The sequence below is a fragment of the Fusarium redolens genome, assembly GCF_020744475.1.
Source record: "Fusarium redolens strain MPI-CAGE-AT-0023 chromosome Unknown BKA55scaffold_23, whole genome shotgun sequence".
Taxonomy (NCBI): Eukaryota; Fungi; Ascomycota; class Sordariomycetes; order Hypocreales; family Nectriaceae; genus Fusarium; species Fusarium redolens.
Genome location: NW_025763686.1, coordinates 537157 through 552220, shown reverse-complemented (window position 1 = coordinate 552220; position 15064 = coordinate 537157). Strand labels below are relative to the sequence as shown.

At 47.4% G+C, this 15064-nt stretch overlaps 5 protein-coding genes across 5 annotated transcripts; 3 read left to right on the top strand and 2 right to left on the bottom strand.

Moving 5' to 3' along the window:
- Window positions 1-703: 703 nt before the first annotated feature.
- On the top strand, window positions 704-1615 carry BKA55DRAFT_598981 (putative NADP(+)-dependent dehydrogenase; the record flags this gene model as incomplete). The annotated part of the gene is made up of 1 exon (XM_046196322.1): window positions 704-1615. One exon carries the CDS (start codon window positions 704-706, stop codon window positions 1613-1615), a length of 912 nt encoding a protein of 303 aa, XP_046043029.1.
- An 11-nt stretch (window positions 1616-1626) lies between these two features.
- Window positions 1627-5157, bottom strand: BKA55DRAFT_626241 (uncharacterized protein). The gene is made up of 10 exons (XM_046196852.1): window positions 4848-5157; window positions 4784-4797; window positions 4634-4728; window positions 4059-4584; window positions 3275-4005; window positions 2333-3215; window positions 2160-2282; window positions 1975-2107; window positions 1857-1919; window positions 1627-1803 (listed from the first exon to the last, which is right to left on the bottom strand). Exons 1-10 carry the CDS (start codon window positions 4895-4897, stop codon window positions 1731-1733), a joined length of 2691 nt encoding a protein of 896 aa, XP_046043028.1. The 5' UTR covers window positions 4898-5157; the 3' UTR covers window positions 1627-1730.
- Window positions 5158-5598: 441 nt separating this feature from the next.
- BKA55DRAFT_583610 (uncharacterized protein) lies at window positions 5599-9379 on the top strand. The gene is made up of 9 exons (XM_046194231.1): window positions 5599-6283; window positions 6342-6457; window positions 6504-6625; window positions 6685-7322; window positions 7373-7816; window positions 7867-8216; window positions 8271-8460; window positions 8510-9229; window positions 9283-9379. The coding sequence occupies exons 1-9, from the start codon at window positions 5696-5698 to the stop codon at window positions 9316-9318; spliced, it is 3204 nt and encodes a 1067-aa protein (XP_046043027.1). The 5' UTR covers window positions 5599-5695; the 3' UTR covers window positions 9319-9379.
- Window positions 9380-9693: 314 nt separating this feature from the next.
- Window positions 9694-11178, top strand: BKA55DRAFT_667838 (uncharacterized protein; the record flags this gene model as incomplete). The annotated part of the gene is made up of 2 exons (XM_046197855.1): window positions 9694-10854; window positions 10891-11178. 2 exons carry the CDS (start codon window positions 9694-9696, stop codon window positions 11176-11178), a joined length of 1449 nt encoding a protein of 482 aa, XP_046043026.1.
- A 527-nt stretch (window positions 11179-11705) lies between these two features.
- BKA55DRAFT_696746 (uncharacterized protein) lies at window positions 11706-14303 on the bottom strand (the record flags this gene model as incomplete). The annotated part of the gene is made up of 7 exons (XM_046200298.1): window positions 11706-11799; window positions 11847-12473; window positions 12629-12779; window positions 12854-13645; window positions 13802-13987; window positions 14055-14244; window positions 14298-14303. The coding sequence occupies 7 exons, from the start codon at window positions 14301-14303 to the stop codon at window positions 11706-11708; spliced, it is 2046 nt and encodes a 681-aa protein (XP_046043025.1).
- Window positions 14304-15064: the final 761 nt, after the last annotated feature.

Sequence of the window (15064 nt, the reverse complement as noted above, 5' to 3'; positions counted from 1 at the left end):
ACCCTGGCGACATGCTGAAAGTCCTCACCTCATCCTCCGTTGATAACCAATATCATGTCAACATCAGCATGTTTACTTTTGTCTTACTTACCCTATACCTAGGTGCTACCATCAGATTCTCTTTAGGTTGGTCACCTGCTGGATTTGGCGTTCAGGATGGGATGAGGCATTTAGTCTTGCCAATGAGAGCGGCCATACCGGCGTTGTTAATCAGCGTATCGAGCTTCCCAAAATTCTCCTTAATATGCATAACGGCCTTGTCAACAGAGTTATCGTCCGTCACATCAACCTGCACAACCTCACCATATCTTTCACAGCACTGGCTTTAGTACAACCACTACATAACAAGTATCTCGTGATTACCATTGTGTCATCTATGGTGGCCCTCGTGTCGAGACACCCTACTGCCGGGTAAAGGAAGCGAGATCACGTTGAAATAGTAATTAATAACCCAACTTGTAATAATCTGCTTACAAATCTACGCTCACTGAATTCATTTGGCTTATGATCTGTTGAGGGATTTGATGTCGGGTCATCAAAGGCCGAGAGGTCGATCTCCCTACATCATCCGACCTCCTCCACTTTTCACCTGTTCACTAACATCCATGATCTGCACATATCAAATTACAAATCCCGCGCCTCCCCAATAACATATCCCCAGAACATTCCTCTTCAAGTCTTTACCTGCCAATGCTTCTTCATCATGTCAACTGTGACAAAGCTTCCCGCTGGCGCTGACTTTATACTCACCCACCACGCAACATCATATGACTACATTTCACCTTTGAAACTCGACTTCACCGGCAAGCATGTCCTCATCACTGGTGCAGCACATCAAGATGGAGTGGGGTTTGCTACTGCTACGGCCTTTGCCCGTGCTGGAGCCTCTTTCATAGCATGCTGTGATTTACACGGCATATCTGAAGAAGCCATCAACAAACTGAAATTGTCCGCCACGCAGGCCAACCGCCAAGAGCCGGTGGTTATCGGTTACAAGGTTGATATTGCAAGTCAGGATAGTGTCAAGGCCATGTACGACTCAATAGTGAAAGAGTTTAATGGGCGATTGGATATACTTGTTAATAATGCTGCACACATGGAACCGTACAAGCCTTTCCTCGGCTCAGATCCAGAAACTTACTGGCGAACATGGGAAGTCAACATCCGAGGCCTCTTCAACATGGCCCGAGCATTCCTCCCAATGCAGCTATCAAGCCATTCCAGGCCCAATGGTTCTTGCATTATGGTCAATGTATCATCATCAGGCGCCCTGAGCGTTCGTCCTGGCAGCGGGAGTTATAGAAGCTCCAAACTTGCAGTACTACGATGGACTGAGTCGCTGCAGGTTGAGTATGGCGAGCAAGGTCTATTGACGTTTTGTGTAAATCCGGGAGCGATCAAAACGAAGATTACTGAAGGAGCGCCTGAAATAGTTAGGAATGCACTTCCTCATCAACCTGATATAGCTGGTGATACAATTGCGTGGTTGGCCTCTGAACGTAGGGAGTGGCTTGGTGGACGATATGTAAGCTGCCCGTGGGATATGGAGGAGCTTCTTGTTAAGAAGGATGAGATTGTAAAAGAGGATAAGCTTAAGTTGAGGATGGTCGCATAAGCTTTTATTTACTATGTTCTAGCGCAGGACACGCAAGTCACCGAAGTCTAGGAACTATATAGAAAAGGACGTAATAAATATCTGAAGGAAGTGTATTCAGCTCAAGATGTTCAAATTATAGATTAAGTGGAATAATAACCCAGTTGGCATCACCAGCATTAGTGCATGTAAATGATTTCGCCATCCGTCTAAAGATCTGTTAGTGACTTGTTACTACTGGCGTAATATCATGAACACATACCCATTTTGATCCCATCCATGCACCAGTTGAATGCATATGCTCGGCCATTCAGCGTTCTTCAGTCTGTATGTTTTGTCAACTTCACTTCCCATGGAGCATTCTACACTCTTATACTCACACCCATGTAGTGTTGGAATCAGCAGCTCCTCGACCAATGAACCAGTGCGCTGCTCTTCCGACGATGCCGGAATCACCCCCCTTTCGGCAACGGACCTGCCAGTCGGTCTCCCCATTGAGGAATACAAGTAAATCTGTGATTACAAGTTAGTCATTGGCCGACATTATAGTAGACAGATTACTTACTGCCGGTGGCCTTGTGCTTAATTGTCCAAGGCGTGTCGGGATGGTTATTGGCTTTGGCAAGTTGAAAGATTTCATCGTCGTTATTCATGTTGAAGCTCCAGGCGTGTGCCATGCTATGATGATCTAAGAAAGGTCAGTAACTGCGAACAAAACTTTCGAGATGGATGAGATACCGTTGTTTGCATTCAGAGCCATCCTGCTGTGTGGCATCATGATCATGACAGTCCAGCCACTGTAACTATATGGCAAACAATTGTCCATGCGACTGTTCTCGTATAGTCCCGCCCACTGCATTATATCCTTCAGTTTTGAATTCTTGCCGTCAACGAGACCCTTGTCAGTTATGAGCTTGGTGATTTGACCATTCAACGTCGCCCTATCACTTGTCCACGCTGTTTCCTTCGCAATCAAAGACTCGTGATCTTTCTTCAGAGTATCGTACAGAGCGTTGAGGCTGTTGTACGCAGAGGTCTTCTCTTGTAGCTGAGTTGTCAAAGAGATCTTCTCTAGTGCCAAACTGTTGCTGTTGCTGGTCAAGGTGGCATCTGCCGCTGTCAAGTCGCTGAGCTGCTTTTTCAAGCTTTCGTAGTTTTCCTTGAGAGAATTGTATGCATCGTCCTTTTCCTTCTCGAGCTTCTCAAGGGCAGCCTTTTTCTCATTCTGCATTTTTGTTCCCATATCAGCCATCAATGACTGGATTGTTCCTCCTACCTCATCGTGCTTTTTCTGCAAAATGTCGTACTTCTCTTGTTCCTCGTTCCTCACAGCGTCGATGGCGTCCTGCTTTTCTTTCTCAAGGCGCTGGAGTGTTTGTTCGATTTCGCTCTGTTGTCCTGCCTTCAGGGTTTCATAATCAGTTTGCCTCTTCCTAATACCCTCGAGGTCTTCATTGTGTTTCGATCTGAGAGCCTTTAACTCGCTGGCGCTGTCGGATTTGAGCTTGTCAATCTCGTCTTGGAACCTTTTTGCGTGGCCGGCGTGCTCTTCGGTCTTGGCTTCCAAGTCTCTAGTGACAGCATTGAGTTTGGCTTGCAAAACTGAAGCGTAGTTACGGCTCTGTAAAGTGTTAGTCTGGAATATCTAGAGTGAAAACACTCCACAAGTAAAGTACTTACACTGTTACCCAATGTTCCGGCTTCAGAAGGCTTGTGCCAATCCTGATCATCTGAAGGCGGAGGGTTTAGGTCAGACAAACCAGCAGCGGAAGGACTCGATGTCGCAGGTGTTTCTCTGGTAGATGAAGTTGAGGAGGCGATCTTGGGAACTGGCATCCATTTCCTCCAAAACTCAGCTGGTATGAGACCAGAAAAGTCAAAGTGCTCTTGACCCTGCGCAGAGCCCTTCTGGGTCGCTGGATCAGACTTGGCGGTCGAGTGGCCTGCGGTCTTGCCCAAAATTCGATTCAATACCTTGTTGGCTTGACCATTTCCCCATCCACCCTGACGCGAAAGAATTCCAGGATCGCGGCTAAGAACAGATATAGCTTCTATGATCTTACCTTGCTCTTTGCGCATAGCGAAACGAACACCCAAGAGCGTATCAATGGAGGTGTCCAAGGCGTCCTCTTCACCGACAGCCTCATAGCTATCCGGATCATCGATAATGAGCTGAACATACTTGAGGAGGATTTTGTAGTCCATGTAGCTGTCGAAGAGCTCGGCGGTATAGCTGCTGACTTGGTCGTATTCGAGTGTTTTGACGGGTTTATTGCTGGCCCACTCGATGAAAGATCTGTTTGACTTGTACTTTGTCAAGATAGCCCAGGTGAGCTGAGGGCGCTCAGAAACCCTCTGAGGGAAGGCGGCGGCCGCTTTGAAGATGGAATCTATATCCCATGGTGTGTTTTCTAACGGAGTATTTAGAAACAATACCTTCCCGAAGTTGGAATAATGGACCTACCATTCTTGATCTGTCCGCCACCCATCCAAGAGACGTGGATGTGACTTTCGGTGTTCTCCATTACGGAAGCAGATCCTCTAGAAGAGAATGAATCGTGGCTGTTGAGAGTAAACTCAGTAGCTGTGCTGCTGCCTTTAGCATCAAGCCTAGCTTTGATCTTCTTGACAGTCAGATCAACATTGCTTCGATCAATGACCTTGATCGAAATGATGCCGGTAAATTCTCCGCCCTCGATAAAACCCGAGATATAGGAATCACCATAGGCTTCATTGAACGCTTGAGACGCAGGGTCAATACTCTTCATGGGAACAAATCTAGCATTGTTCTTGATCAGAGTGGTCTGATTGGTTACCTTGACCGTGACAATAATGTTAATGTCGGCGGATTTGAAGGTTGCTTCGTCAATGGCCGAGTTAGACCCGCTGACAGTGACGCTACCCTTCTTGATGGAATGAGGGTACGAGACGTTCATCGTCTGGATGATGTCACTGAGCTTCTCAACAGCTCTCGCAGAGTACGAAACTACCTGTATCGTATGAGCAACATCCTGGGTTGTTAAATGGTGGTTGACTTACCTGCGACGGCCTCTCGATAGTACGGACTTGAGTGTTTTCACTGTGTGGTCCGTCTGTGTCAACGACAACTGCTCCATCGATACAAATCTCATGAGCTACAAGACGATTAGTACCGTATACGACAAGCAAACTCAAGTGCGAAATGCCTACTGTACGAGTTGAATCTGTCGACTATGTTAGCAACAATTCACTTAACGATTTAATCGACACATACCCTTGCCCAATGCGCATGGCATCATTATAAGGCGCAAGTGTCAGACTCATGGTAACGATCAACTCAAAGCCTTGCGAAAAAGTGTAAAGAAAAGTAAGTCAGTCAGCAAGCAATAGCTGAGTTGCGAAGCTGCGTAAAATTGAACAGAATTGATCACCATGGAGCACGATGGGATATACTAGGTTTTCGCTGCTCCCAAGAGCTACAGCTATTGGTTCAAGAAGTGCCCTCTTGAGAAGAATGGAGAGTATCCTAAACGGGAAAGCCATAACAATGGCGTCGTATGATTTCACCAAATAGTTGTCTTTCTGTCACAGCTGAAAAGATCATTTGGTAACTAGTCACGCCCTTGATGATCTCTAGTGCGGCTAGGCCCGAGCCTCGTGCCGTCTAGAGCGGGGTGAGGACAGCTGAACTGGCACGGCAGGGATAGCAATATCCATAGAGAGTTAGATTAGCAGCTTGTTTCACAATGCCCCGCATTATCTTTTTTAGCCTGCCAATATTCATCAATAGACTCTAATAGCGTTTCAGCTAGTTACAGATTATTGGCATGTAGTTCGTGTCTATCAACAGCCTCAATACATCTTCTGCCAAAAAGGAATGTTCTCGACCGACCACATGTCAATCCTTAGCGGTCCACGGACTGAGAAACAGAACGACGTAGTTCATGTTGTCTGAGAAGGGAAAAGGGCGCTTGATCATACCATTATTAGACTTATTGTTGGCTGGATATTTATCAAACAGGTAGCTTTAGATTTAGCAACCACTGCCATTCTCCAACTTTACTGCAAACTCATCACCCATAATTTCTTGAATTTAGATTCAACTATACCATCACCTCCATAATGTCACTATCAGACGAGGCAGAGGCCCTTGCTGCCAAGATTGGCTCGTCTCATACTGGAACCCCCAGCTCGGCGGTACTTTCCAGCGCAGGAGAAAAGGTTAATGACCTGGAAGCGAAATTGGGTGCTGAGGAGCCAGATACAGAGCAGCATCCAGAATCCCCAAAGTTGCCCGAGTCTGAAGCCACTGACAAAGAGCCTGAAGCGAAGGAAGGGGAAAGCACTGCTGAAGATGCGACTACTCCTGAGAAAGACGACAAAACAGATGACAAAGATGCTACTAATGCTGATGAAGACGGAGAGAAGAACCCTGATGATAAAAAGGAAGACACCGATGCCAAGGATGATAAGGAAAAGCCTGCCGAGGATAGTGATGCAGACAAGAAGGACGATGATCCGAAGGACAAAGGTAACGAGGACGAATCAAAAGGCGAGGATACCAAGGAGAAAGATCCAAAAAGCGGTGATAGTGATCCGAACGACAAAGCCGATACCACAGACTCTAATAAGTCTGATGACAAGGCGCAGAATAAGGATGACAATGACAAGAATGTTGACATCCCTACTCCACCATCTCCTAAGAGTCTCGTAAGCAACCTCCTCATTTCCTTATGTTATTCGGACACAGCTAATAAACATTCAATAGGGCGTCGACGACTTCCTTGCTTCACCGCCTGAAAAGGCTAGTACTTTCCAGGAAACAGACAGACCATGGGAAGCAGATGGATATGCTGCTACGGCTGGCCTAGATTCATTTGCCCAGTAAGTGCAATTCCGCAGAGTGTCGACTTACTGCTCACTTGCCTAGGACACATGGAGCCTCTCAACTAGGAGAAGCCGAATGGCTAGAGGTGCTTGAGAATTGCAATGCCATGTATGGTTGGTGCATCGATGGACCGATGAAGCAAATCGTTCGGGCTCCCAAGGCTGGTATGTTAAAGATGTCATTTTTGGCTGGAAACCATGACTAATAAACTAATTGTATGTAGCCTTTCAACTGAAAGTAGTTCAGCCACCAGAGAAACCCTTGAACGGTCCGGCGACAGTTTCATCTGGCAATAATAACAACAACAGTAACGCATCTGGTGGAGGTAAAGGGGGATCCAGTACAACATCGTCGTCTCCGGGCACACTCACCCCGACATCTTCCGCACCTGCATCACCAAGCTCTTCCTCTCCAACAAAGCCACGTGCAGCCAACCCAACCGCAGCTGTCTCTGCTAATAATCCAGGATCTCAAGTCAAGGTCACAGCTGGCGCCAAAGCTGCGAAGTCGTCAACGACTCTAGTTGCCTCACAAGATAAAGGTGCTACTAAGCCTGTTGAAACTTTAAAACCTTCAAAGTCAGGCACAGCTAAAGCTCCGCCTCAATCCTCGAAGCCCAAAAGAGTACTTCCTGACTTCAGCATCAACGATAACTCTCGCATTGATATTGTTATCAGCTCTCATGAGTTTCAGACTAGCATGGCAACCAATGACTTCAGTGCCTCTTCTACCTCTGCATCTCTCGGGGGGAGTTACGGGCCTGTTGCTGCTAGCGTGAGCTACTCGACGGACAGCATGCACAGTTCATCAACTTCAAACACGTCCAATACTTATCACAAGACCATGATTGCAAAGTATTCGGTATGTGTCATCTATTATATGTCTATTTAATCTAGGGCTGATAGGTTTAGTTCCCTCGAGTTGACTTGAACTTGGACTCATGCCTCGAACCAACAGATGGCCTCAAACAGGCTATAGCCAAGGTTGAAGCCACAAAGAACATCAAGGATTTGCGTCAGCTACGTCGTGATTATGGATATTTGTTCTGCAAGTCCATTACCATCGGTGGCCGACTTCTGACACAGGCACTGATGGATCAGTCGTTGACCACTTCGGAGCAGGAACAGAAGCAATCTTTGAAGACCTCTGTTGGGCTTTCAGTTTCCTCTCCCAAGGCATCAGGATCAGTCAGCCATACACAAGAATCTGGTTCTGATAATTCCAAGTCGCAGGCTCAGTCAGATAAGTCCGAGTCGCATACCTTTGAAGCGATGGGCGGTGACAGCCTATTGGCCACTAATCCCATTGCCTGGATACCGACAGTTGGAAGCTACAAGAACTGGCGTATTATTAACGTAAGTACCCCTTCCGTTTGTCTTGTGCTACACGTTCCTGATACTGGTAGCGCGATGGTCTGATCCTGATGGCCGATATGATCTCTGGAATGAGCGGTTTCGAACACACCAGATCGTGGTTCGAGCAAGCCGTCCCTTCTCTCAGCAAATACATCGAGTTCTCAGACAAGCTTTTCAAGAAGATACGACTTAGACTCATGTCACCCAATCACGACCTATGTCTCTCGTATAAGAAGGGCTCTGACGACACAGAGTTTGCCACTCCACCAAACTACTATTTTGGTCACAGGCCTTTGTCAACCGTGATGCCACTAGCTATGGAGCTTGAGCATCCTGATGAAACCTGGGGTCGCATTAAAATGCCTAAGGGCAAACCAGAGTTTCTATTCCATCCTGGAAGGTATGTCTACCAGAAACATGAGATGTACTTACTATAGTGACTAACATCTCCTAGTTATCGTGCTCCAGCCATCTATGGATACGCTTCAAACAAGGTTGGTGAGAATCTGTACGGCACGAAGTACGACGACGAATACAAAAGCACGGTTTGGAGTATCACATCGCCATATGACGATGCTCTATGCCATGAGTCACGAGTGATCATTCAAACCGTATCGCCTGGAAATAACTCCCCTGCAAAGATTGTAAGTCGATCAAGTCTAAACTTGTATACCACTCGCTGACATTTAACAGACCGGGGATTCAGGAAATAACACGCTGTCAATATCTCCTTCTGCTCCAATGATCTCTTCACTTGTAGTCTTCCGTAATCAACAATGTGTCTTTTTACCCGCCATGTCAGACAGCAAGGATGTCCATGTCTGGCGTGTCTTGAAGACTGGGGCTGCCCCGGGCGACAAGGTCAACATCGCAGAAGGGGATCAGATTCAACTCGCGTGGTGCTACCAGGATCAATACTGTGGCTATCGAGACTTTACTGAGGACGCGTTTGGACGGCGCCGAAACGGTCCTCCATCAGAGTCGAAGAGCTCAACACTGTACATGAGATTGCCTTGGCCACGCTTCGAGCCTGTGGAGAGTCTTGCTGATCAGAGCGAGCCTCTACCAAATGCTCTTATGATGAGCGAAGTGTCAGCGCCACAGGGTAACCCAAACAATGTCCTGCATGAGCAGATTACGGTCATCAAAGACCACAAGCACGCTGCAAAGGGCATTCTCGTTGAAGATTGCGTATTTAGGCTCGATATAGTCAAGCACCATGGCCGTGGTGATGTTGATGACTACCTGTTGCGAGGAGTGAGCCAACAAGCTACCTTTCCTGATGTCATCAAAAGAGAAGCGCTCGAGAAACAAGTGGAACAAGAAGAAAAAGAGCGGAGAGAACGAGAAGAGGCAGAGCAAAGAGCGAAGCAAGAAGAAGAACGAGAGAGCAAGAGCGCTGGCGAAGTCGTGGTAAGTTCAGTGATCTACAGGTGACATTATTTCAGGGCTAATACGATAAACAGATGAACGCTGTGTTCCCGATTACTATGCTATTCTAAATGTATTCTTTCTATATTTATATACTTACCTCTATTTTAGCAATACTTATTTCTATACTAACCTGAGGTCTCATTTTTGTCGTGTTGCCTTGATATATCTTGTGGAGTCTGACAAAATTTACACGAACATAAAAAAGAACCCTTTTAACTGGCTAGACTGCTTTTTGTTCTCTCATCATCTCGATTTGACTGCAAAATAATACTCTGTCCTTATTACCATAGTTTGCTGCCTAAAGCTTATCATCACAGGTAGCTTCTAAAACAACCATTGTAAGATGACGACACGGTGTTATTAGCCTCCGCGTCATCAGCGCCATTCTAAATCCTCCTGGAATCCGAAATCTTACACCTTCAAGAGCAAAAGATATATGAGAAATGTCTCACCTAGAAGCCAGAAAATACTTCCTACTTTCCATAACCCTCGCCTTCGCCTTGCTTTTCGCGTTCGCTAGTGCATGGCATGAGGTACCACTATGGACTGATAAAGGTCCCCGCCCTTCCGCTATTCGCGCAATCATCCCATCCAACAGACCGTTCGGTCAATGGAGAGCTGTGCATGATGCCATGAAAGCATGCAGTAATATTACTGAGCTCGAGCTGAGGATGGTGGGTCCAAGCTGCACAGAGCATCCCCATGGTTGGAATTTACCTTTCAGGACCGACGGAAGCGATCGCTATCTCTCGGCGCCACAAATTTTATCGTTCTATAACTACGAATTCCACAAATCTGAGTGGGAAAATATTCGAACAGGAACACCACATTGGGCCAACGAGGATGGCTCATGGCCTGTCTCAAATTCAACAAACTCTGTTATGCGATGGGCAACAGACATGTTCTATCGCAGCAGATGGAAGATTGATCGAATGACACATGAATACAAATATGCCATTGGCCTAGCGGACTACTCTACATGGTGGGGGCACGGAAAGGCACAAAGATGGTACGACCAGCGACATATACCGATTGAGAGATTATCAATGGACAACATGCAGCTCTGGCTGGAAGCAATGGACTTCTCTGAAGTGCACACTTTATCAATCGAGGATACAGGCACTCGCCCAGAGGGAAAGGGTCTGCTTATTCATCTTCCCTCAGCACTAACAGGTCTCAAAACGCTTTCCATCCAGGGCCGATGGTTGAATTGGAGAACATATCTGGCGGAGTGGGAGGCTGCTCCTGGGCCATTGCCTAAGAACAAGTGGTCTTCATCGCCACCGCCACCAGCCCGAGACTTCCTATTGGCTTTACCGCCGTCGCTGAAGAATCTCGCTTGGACGGAGAGTGGGACACTTCAAGAGGATGTATTTGACTCTGTTTTAAAGCACCACGGAGCTTCGCTGCAACATCTCAAGTGGACAAACCGAGAGCGTGTTTTCAAGCCCAGACCAATATTGACCGACGATCAGCTCCAAAGTCTGGGAAAGTGGGCTCCTGGTTTGACCAGCCTCAACATTGATCTTGAACGGGAAAATAGGACCTGGCCCCAAGATCAGCTAAACATTCTTTCCAAGACTCTACCCAATCTAAGAAACTTGGTTATTAATATAAACTTGCTGGACTGAGGGCTGCAGATGAACGGCACTAGCGCTGCTGAAAGGGAAAATCACATACTAGAGTCAGCTCCGGATATAGAAGAAGTTCTTGATTTGTTCCAAGGTCTAAGAAAGTCCAAGGTTGGTGAGAAACTCGAGAGTGTCGAGTTTCGTCAGGGTGACTGGACTGTTGATTGGCCCCTGGTAGCAAGCATATGGGAGGATAGATTTTGGGTCAAGTGTTGGGTGGTTGAAAGGGATGGAGGGCCGGCGTCGAGGTGCAAATCGGGACATGAGAACGTCTTCGAGAGTGACTGGATCGAATAGACGCTTCATATACGTCTAGCTAAGAGAGAACCTGGTTTGCATCAGTAGATTGAACTTTCTGCAGCTCTGGGTTAGTTAAGTAGTAACTTATTTCACATAAATTAAGTTCTATTATTTAACTTCCTTATGATCAAGGACTATAGACAGAGTATTTATAAAAGGCTTAATAGGAGAATTATAATGGACTAAAAAGCAATAAGCAGGGTAAAATAGCGGAAGGAATATCGCCAATTCTCACAATCTGGCCTTCTATATGCTGTATGAGTCCCAACCTTTTACAACGCATTTTATTGGCGATTTCTGTTCCAGAATCAACATAACTAAGGGCAAGTCGGGACCCATTCCAAAGAGTTGGGACAGCTCATCTGGACTCTGAATAATTGGTGGTGACAAGAGATCGTGGACGATCCTGATAGTTTTAGATGTGGTCATTGTCTAGATAGCTTCCATATTAGAAACTTCCCTTTCATCAACATCCGTTCAACCACGCCTTCACAGCGGACGTGTCAAAATTGACGTCCAGATACTCAGCTCTGCCATCGCCATTGAGATCCGCCAACTGAATCCCCATGCCACCAGTCCCAGTACCCGAAGGAATCGTTCCACGCGGATACCAGGCCACTTTGGCAGCATTAGGCCCGTTATCTGGTCCTCCGCCATTAACTCACAGCTTAGCACTACCGTCCTTCCGCGAGATAACTACATAGTCAGCTCGTTCATCGCCGTTGACATCGGCCAAGACAACGTTCTCCCTTCCCATCCCTACGCCAGATTCAATGGTCCCCTGAGATGCCCACGACACCTTACCAGCGTTTGGACCTTGATCTGGTGGTCCGAGGTTGAGATATGCTTCTCCTGACCCGTCGGTGTTGACGTATAAGTACCCTGCGCGGTCGTCGTCGTTCAAGTCTGCAAAACGCACACCGTCACCATCTTTACCGATGCCTGACGCGATCTTGCCCTGTGGAATCCAGCTGACCTTGCCGGCATTAGGTCCATTATCAGGTCCGCCAGCGTTTAGCCAGCAGCCGACGCTGCCGTCGTCGTGCACCCAGAAGTACTCTACCCGGCCATCGCCGTTGAGATCAGCGAAGTGCACGTTGCTGCGGTTCGCACCGACACCATTGGCTATGACACCTGGGGGCAGCCATCCAACCTTCGCGGCGTTTGCGCCCGTGTCAGAGCTGCCAGAGTTGATGTATGCAGTGACGGCACCTTTGTCATCAACCCATAGGAGGTCGGCTCGTCCGTCTCCGTTTAGGTCGGCAAAGTGAACGGCAGTGTCGACGGGTTGGCTAACTAACTTTTTGTCGCACGCGTCAGTCGAGTCGAGTAGTTTCTGGGGTAAGTGGCCTTGGCGAATCGAGTTTGCGGCAGTCACAGACTTCGGAAATGGGACTAATCACAGCCATGGTTAGTCCTGTGCTGTTGTAGCTGAACTGAAACTTACTTGGTGAAACAAGCAGCGCGAAGCCAAAGATTCACCCCAAGGCCGCCACCGCTTGCTACTTCGCCTTGTGGAAGCCAAGTCGGTTCATGAGGGCAATAACCCCGCGATGGCTGCTCAGGACTCTCTCCACTCACGGGATCTTTTATCCAGCCTAAGGAGTCAGCCGCCGTTAGAGAAATAGCCCACTTGATAGCTTTTTATAGCCCTGGTCATTCGGATGCAAACCGTCCTTGAGGTCCCTTGTTTGCACACCAGATGGCATGCCAACCATCATGACTTTCTCGCCCCTAAGAGCACGTCTCGCCATGAGTCTCGTGATGGCGTTGTTATAAACTCGGATTATGGAAAAGGTGCTACTGCTGACGGCTGGGATGATTCTGGCGACGACGATAGTCGCGTCTGGCAGAGCTGCAACTAGAGTCCCAACGAGATTGTCCAGTCGCCCGGGTGCATTATCGGGGTCTTCAGGCTTGTTCATGTCGTTAGTGCCTGCGTGGAGGAGCACCACGTTAGGCCTCTGTCTGCACGCGTTCCTGAAACTAGCGATTTCAGAACTAGTGTCGCCGCTATGGCCTTCGTTATCGTTATCCTCCATACTTCCCGACCGGACAGAACCGATCATGTCGACCTTGTTACCAGCTGCAGTAAGTATGTTGTGCAACTCAGCGCGGTAGCCGTTACCGTCGGAGCTTGCGTAGCCGTACGTAATCGAATCTGTACATGTTAACACTGCAAAGACAGCTGATTCATACGAACGAACCTCCTCGCGGTAGAATTCTGAGATTCTTGTTTGAAGCCATCCATTCGGGGTATAATCGCCGGCGGCAAAAGCAATAGCCTCAGCTTCTGATATATCATCGTAATCAGGCTCCTCGTCGGCGCCGCCATTGTTCGCAGATGACCCGTCGGCACTGTACAAGTCGGACCAATCGTCTTCTTGCCCACCTGCGTTCTCAGCTGATGTTGGGTCTGGGTATCCAAAGATGTTGGAGAACCACTCTGCTGTCGCATACCACGCTTAGTTGTCGGCTTAAGTTTCGGAGAGGGATTAGCTTTCATGCAGAAAGACATGCCCGGATGTCTTCATATAGTAGATATTCTTCCTCTTGGTAGGGTCTTTGTTGAGCTCTTCCCTCACGTAGTTCAAGGTACGCACACCGAAGAATGGTTTACACAGGATGATCTTGTATTTCCCATCCTCGCTCAACGCGTATGCACCGATAGAGCCTTGTTTACCGGATATCCGCGATTTGCAAGTCGTTTTAGATTTGTTTGGCTGGTCGACTTCACAGTAAACTTCTATCCTTTGTCCCCAGATCCAATCGAATGGATACCAAGTGGCGATATTTCGAAACACCGCTGCATAAATGTTAGTTTCGAGATACTTTGATTTTATCTTTAGTTGCATGAGGAGGTGTCTCCTTACTACGAATGAAGTTCTTCTTGTTATCACCGGCAGTTCCTCTGATATCTCCATAGTATCGGTCCTCCAGGACGCCAGGCTCTATTTCAATAGCCCCAACGTCAGGGAGTACCTCAAGAAGAAAGGGATTGATATTCTGGCCTAGTCTCAAGGCATCTTGATAAGCCCTATATACAATATCACTCCCTTTCTTCTGTGGTGGGTTAGTTTCGCTGCTGTCTGAGTCATCATACATCTTATCGCAACCGCCATATTTATTGATGTTGTTGCGTCTGTGCAAGGTTGCGTTGTGTCGCACATGAGACGGAGTATGGATGTTGAAGTAGGTAGCATTAACAAAATTGGCGAGCCAGAGGCTATACATAAAAAGACAGAGAAACAACAACATGTTGGTGAGTCAGCTTGTCACAACTGGCGTGTAGATAAAGAAGCAAATCTCCAATACTAATTAGTCAATGCGAGGTCCTTTAAATATAATTTGTGTATGGGTGATGCTTGTAGCCATGGCTTGCAAATCCACACCCAAGCCATTGGCCACCATCATAGTAGTAACCGAGTCAGCACTGCCTCAAGTCACATAACCGAATGTGACTGTTCTGATGATGCAACATCACCATGGGTCTCGGTCATTTCTAGTTCAGTGGAGGGAGCTTTTGAGCTGGCCTTATCTCGGCGAATCCATCTCTCACCCAAGGAACTTTTGAGCATCGAAGACCGACGACCCTTATTTGGGCGGCTATAACATATCCATCATGGAGATGAAGGGGCATGCGGTTTGAAGGCTCCGATGGCACACGTCTCAAAAGAACGACACGTGAGAAGCCAGCAATTCTAAGGTGCGAGTGTTCCAAATGCGACGATTTGATATTGGCTGTCCACTTGCCCCAATAATTGGTCAACTTGTATATCCCTCATGTATTCTTGACAAAGGTCAAGCTCCCAAATGTGACTTCGAGCTGTCAGATGCCACCAATGCATGGGGCCATAAAGCAACACGGCTCCTCACTTATTCT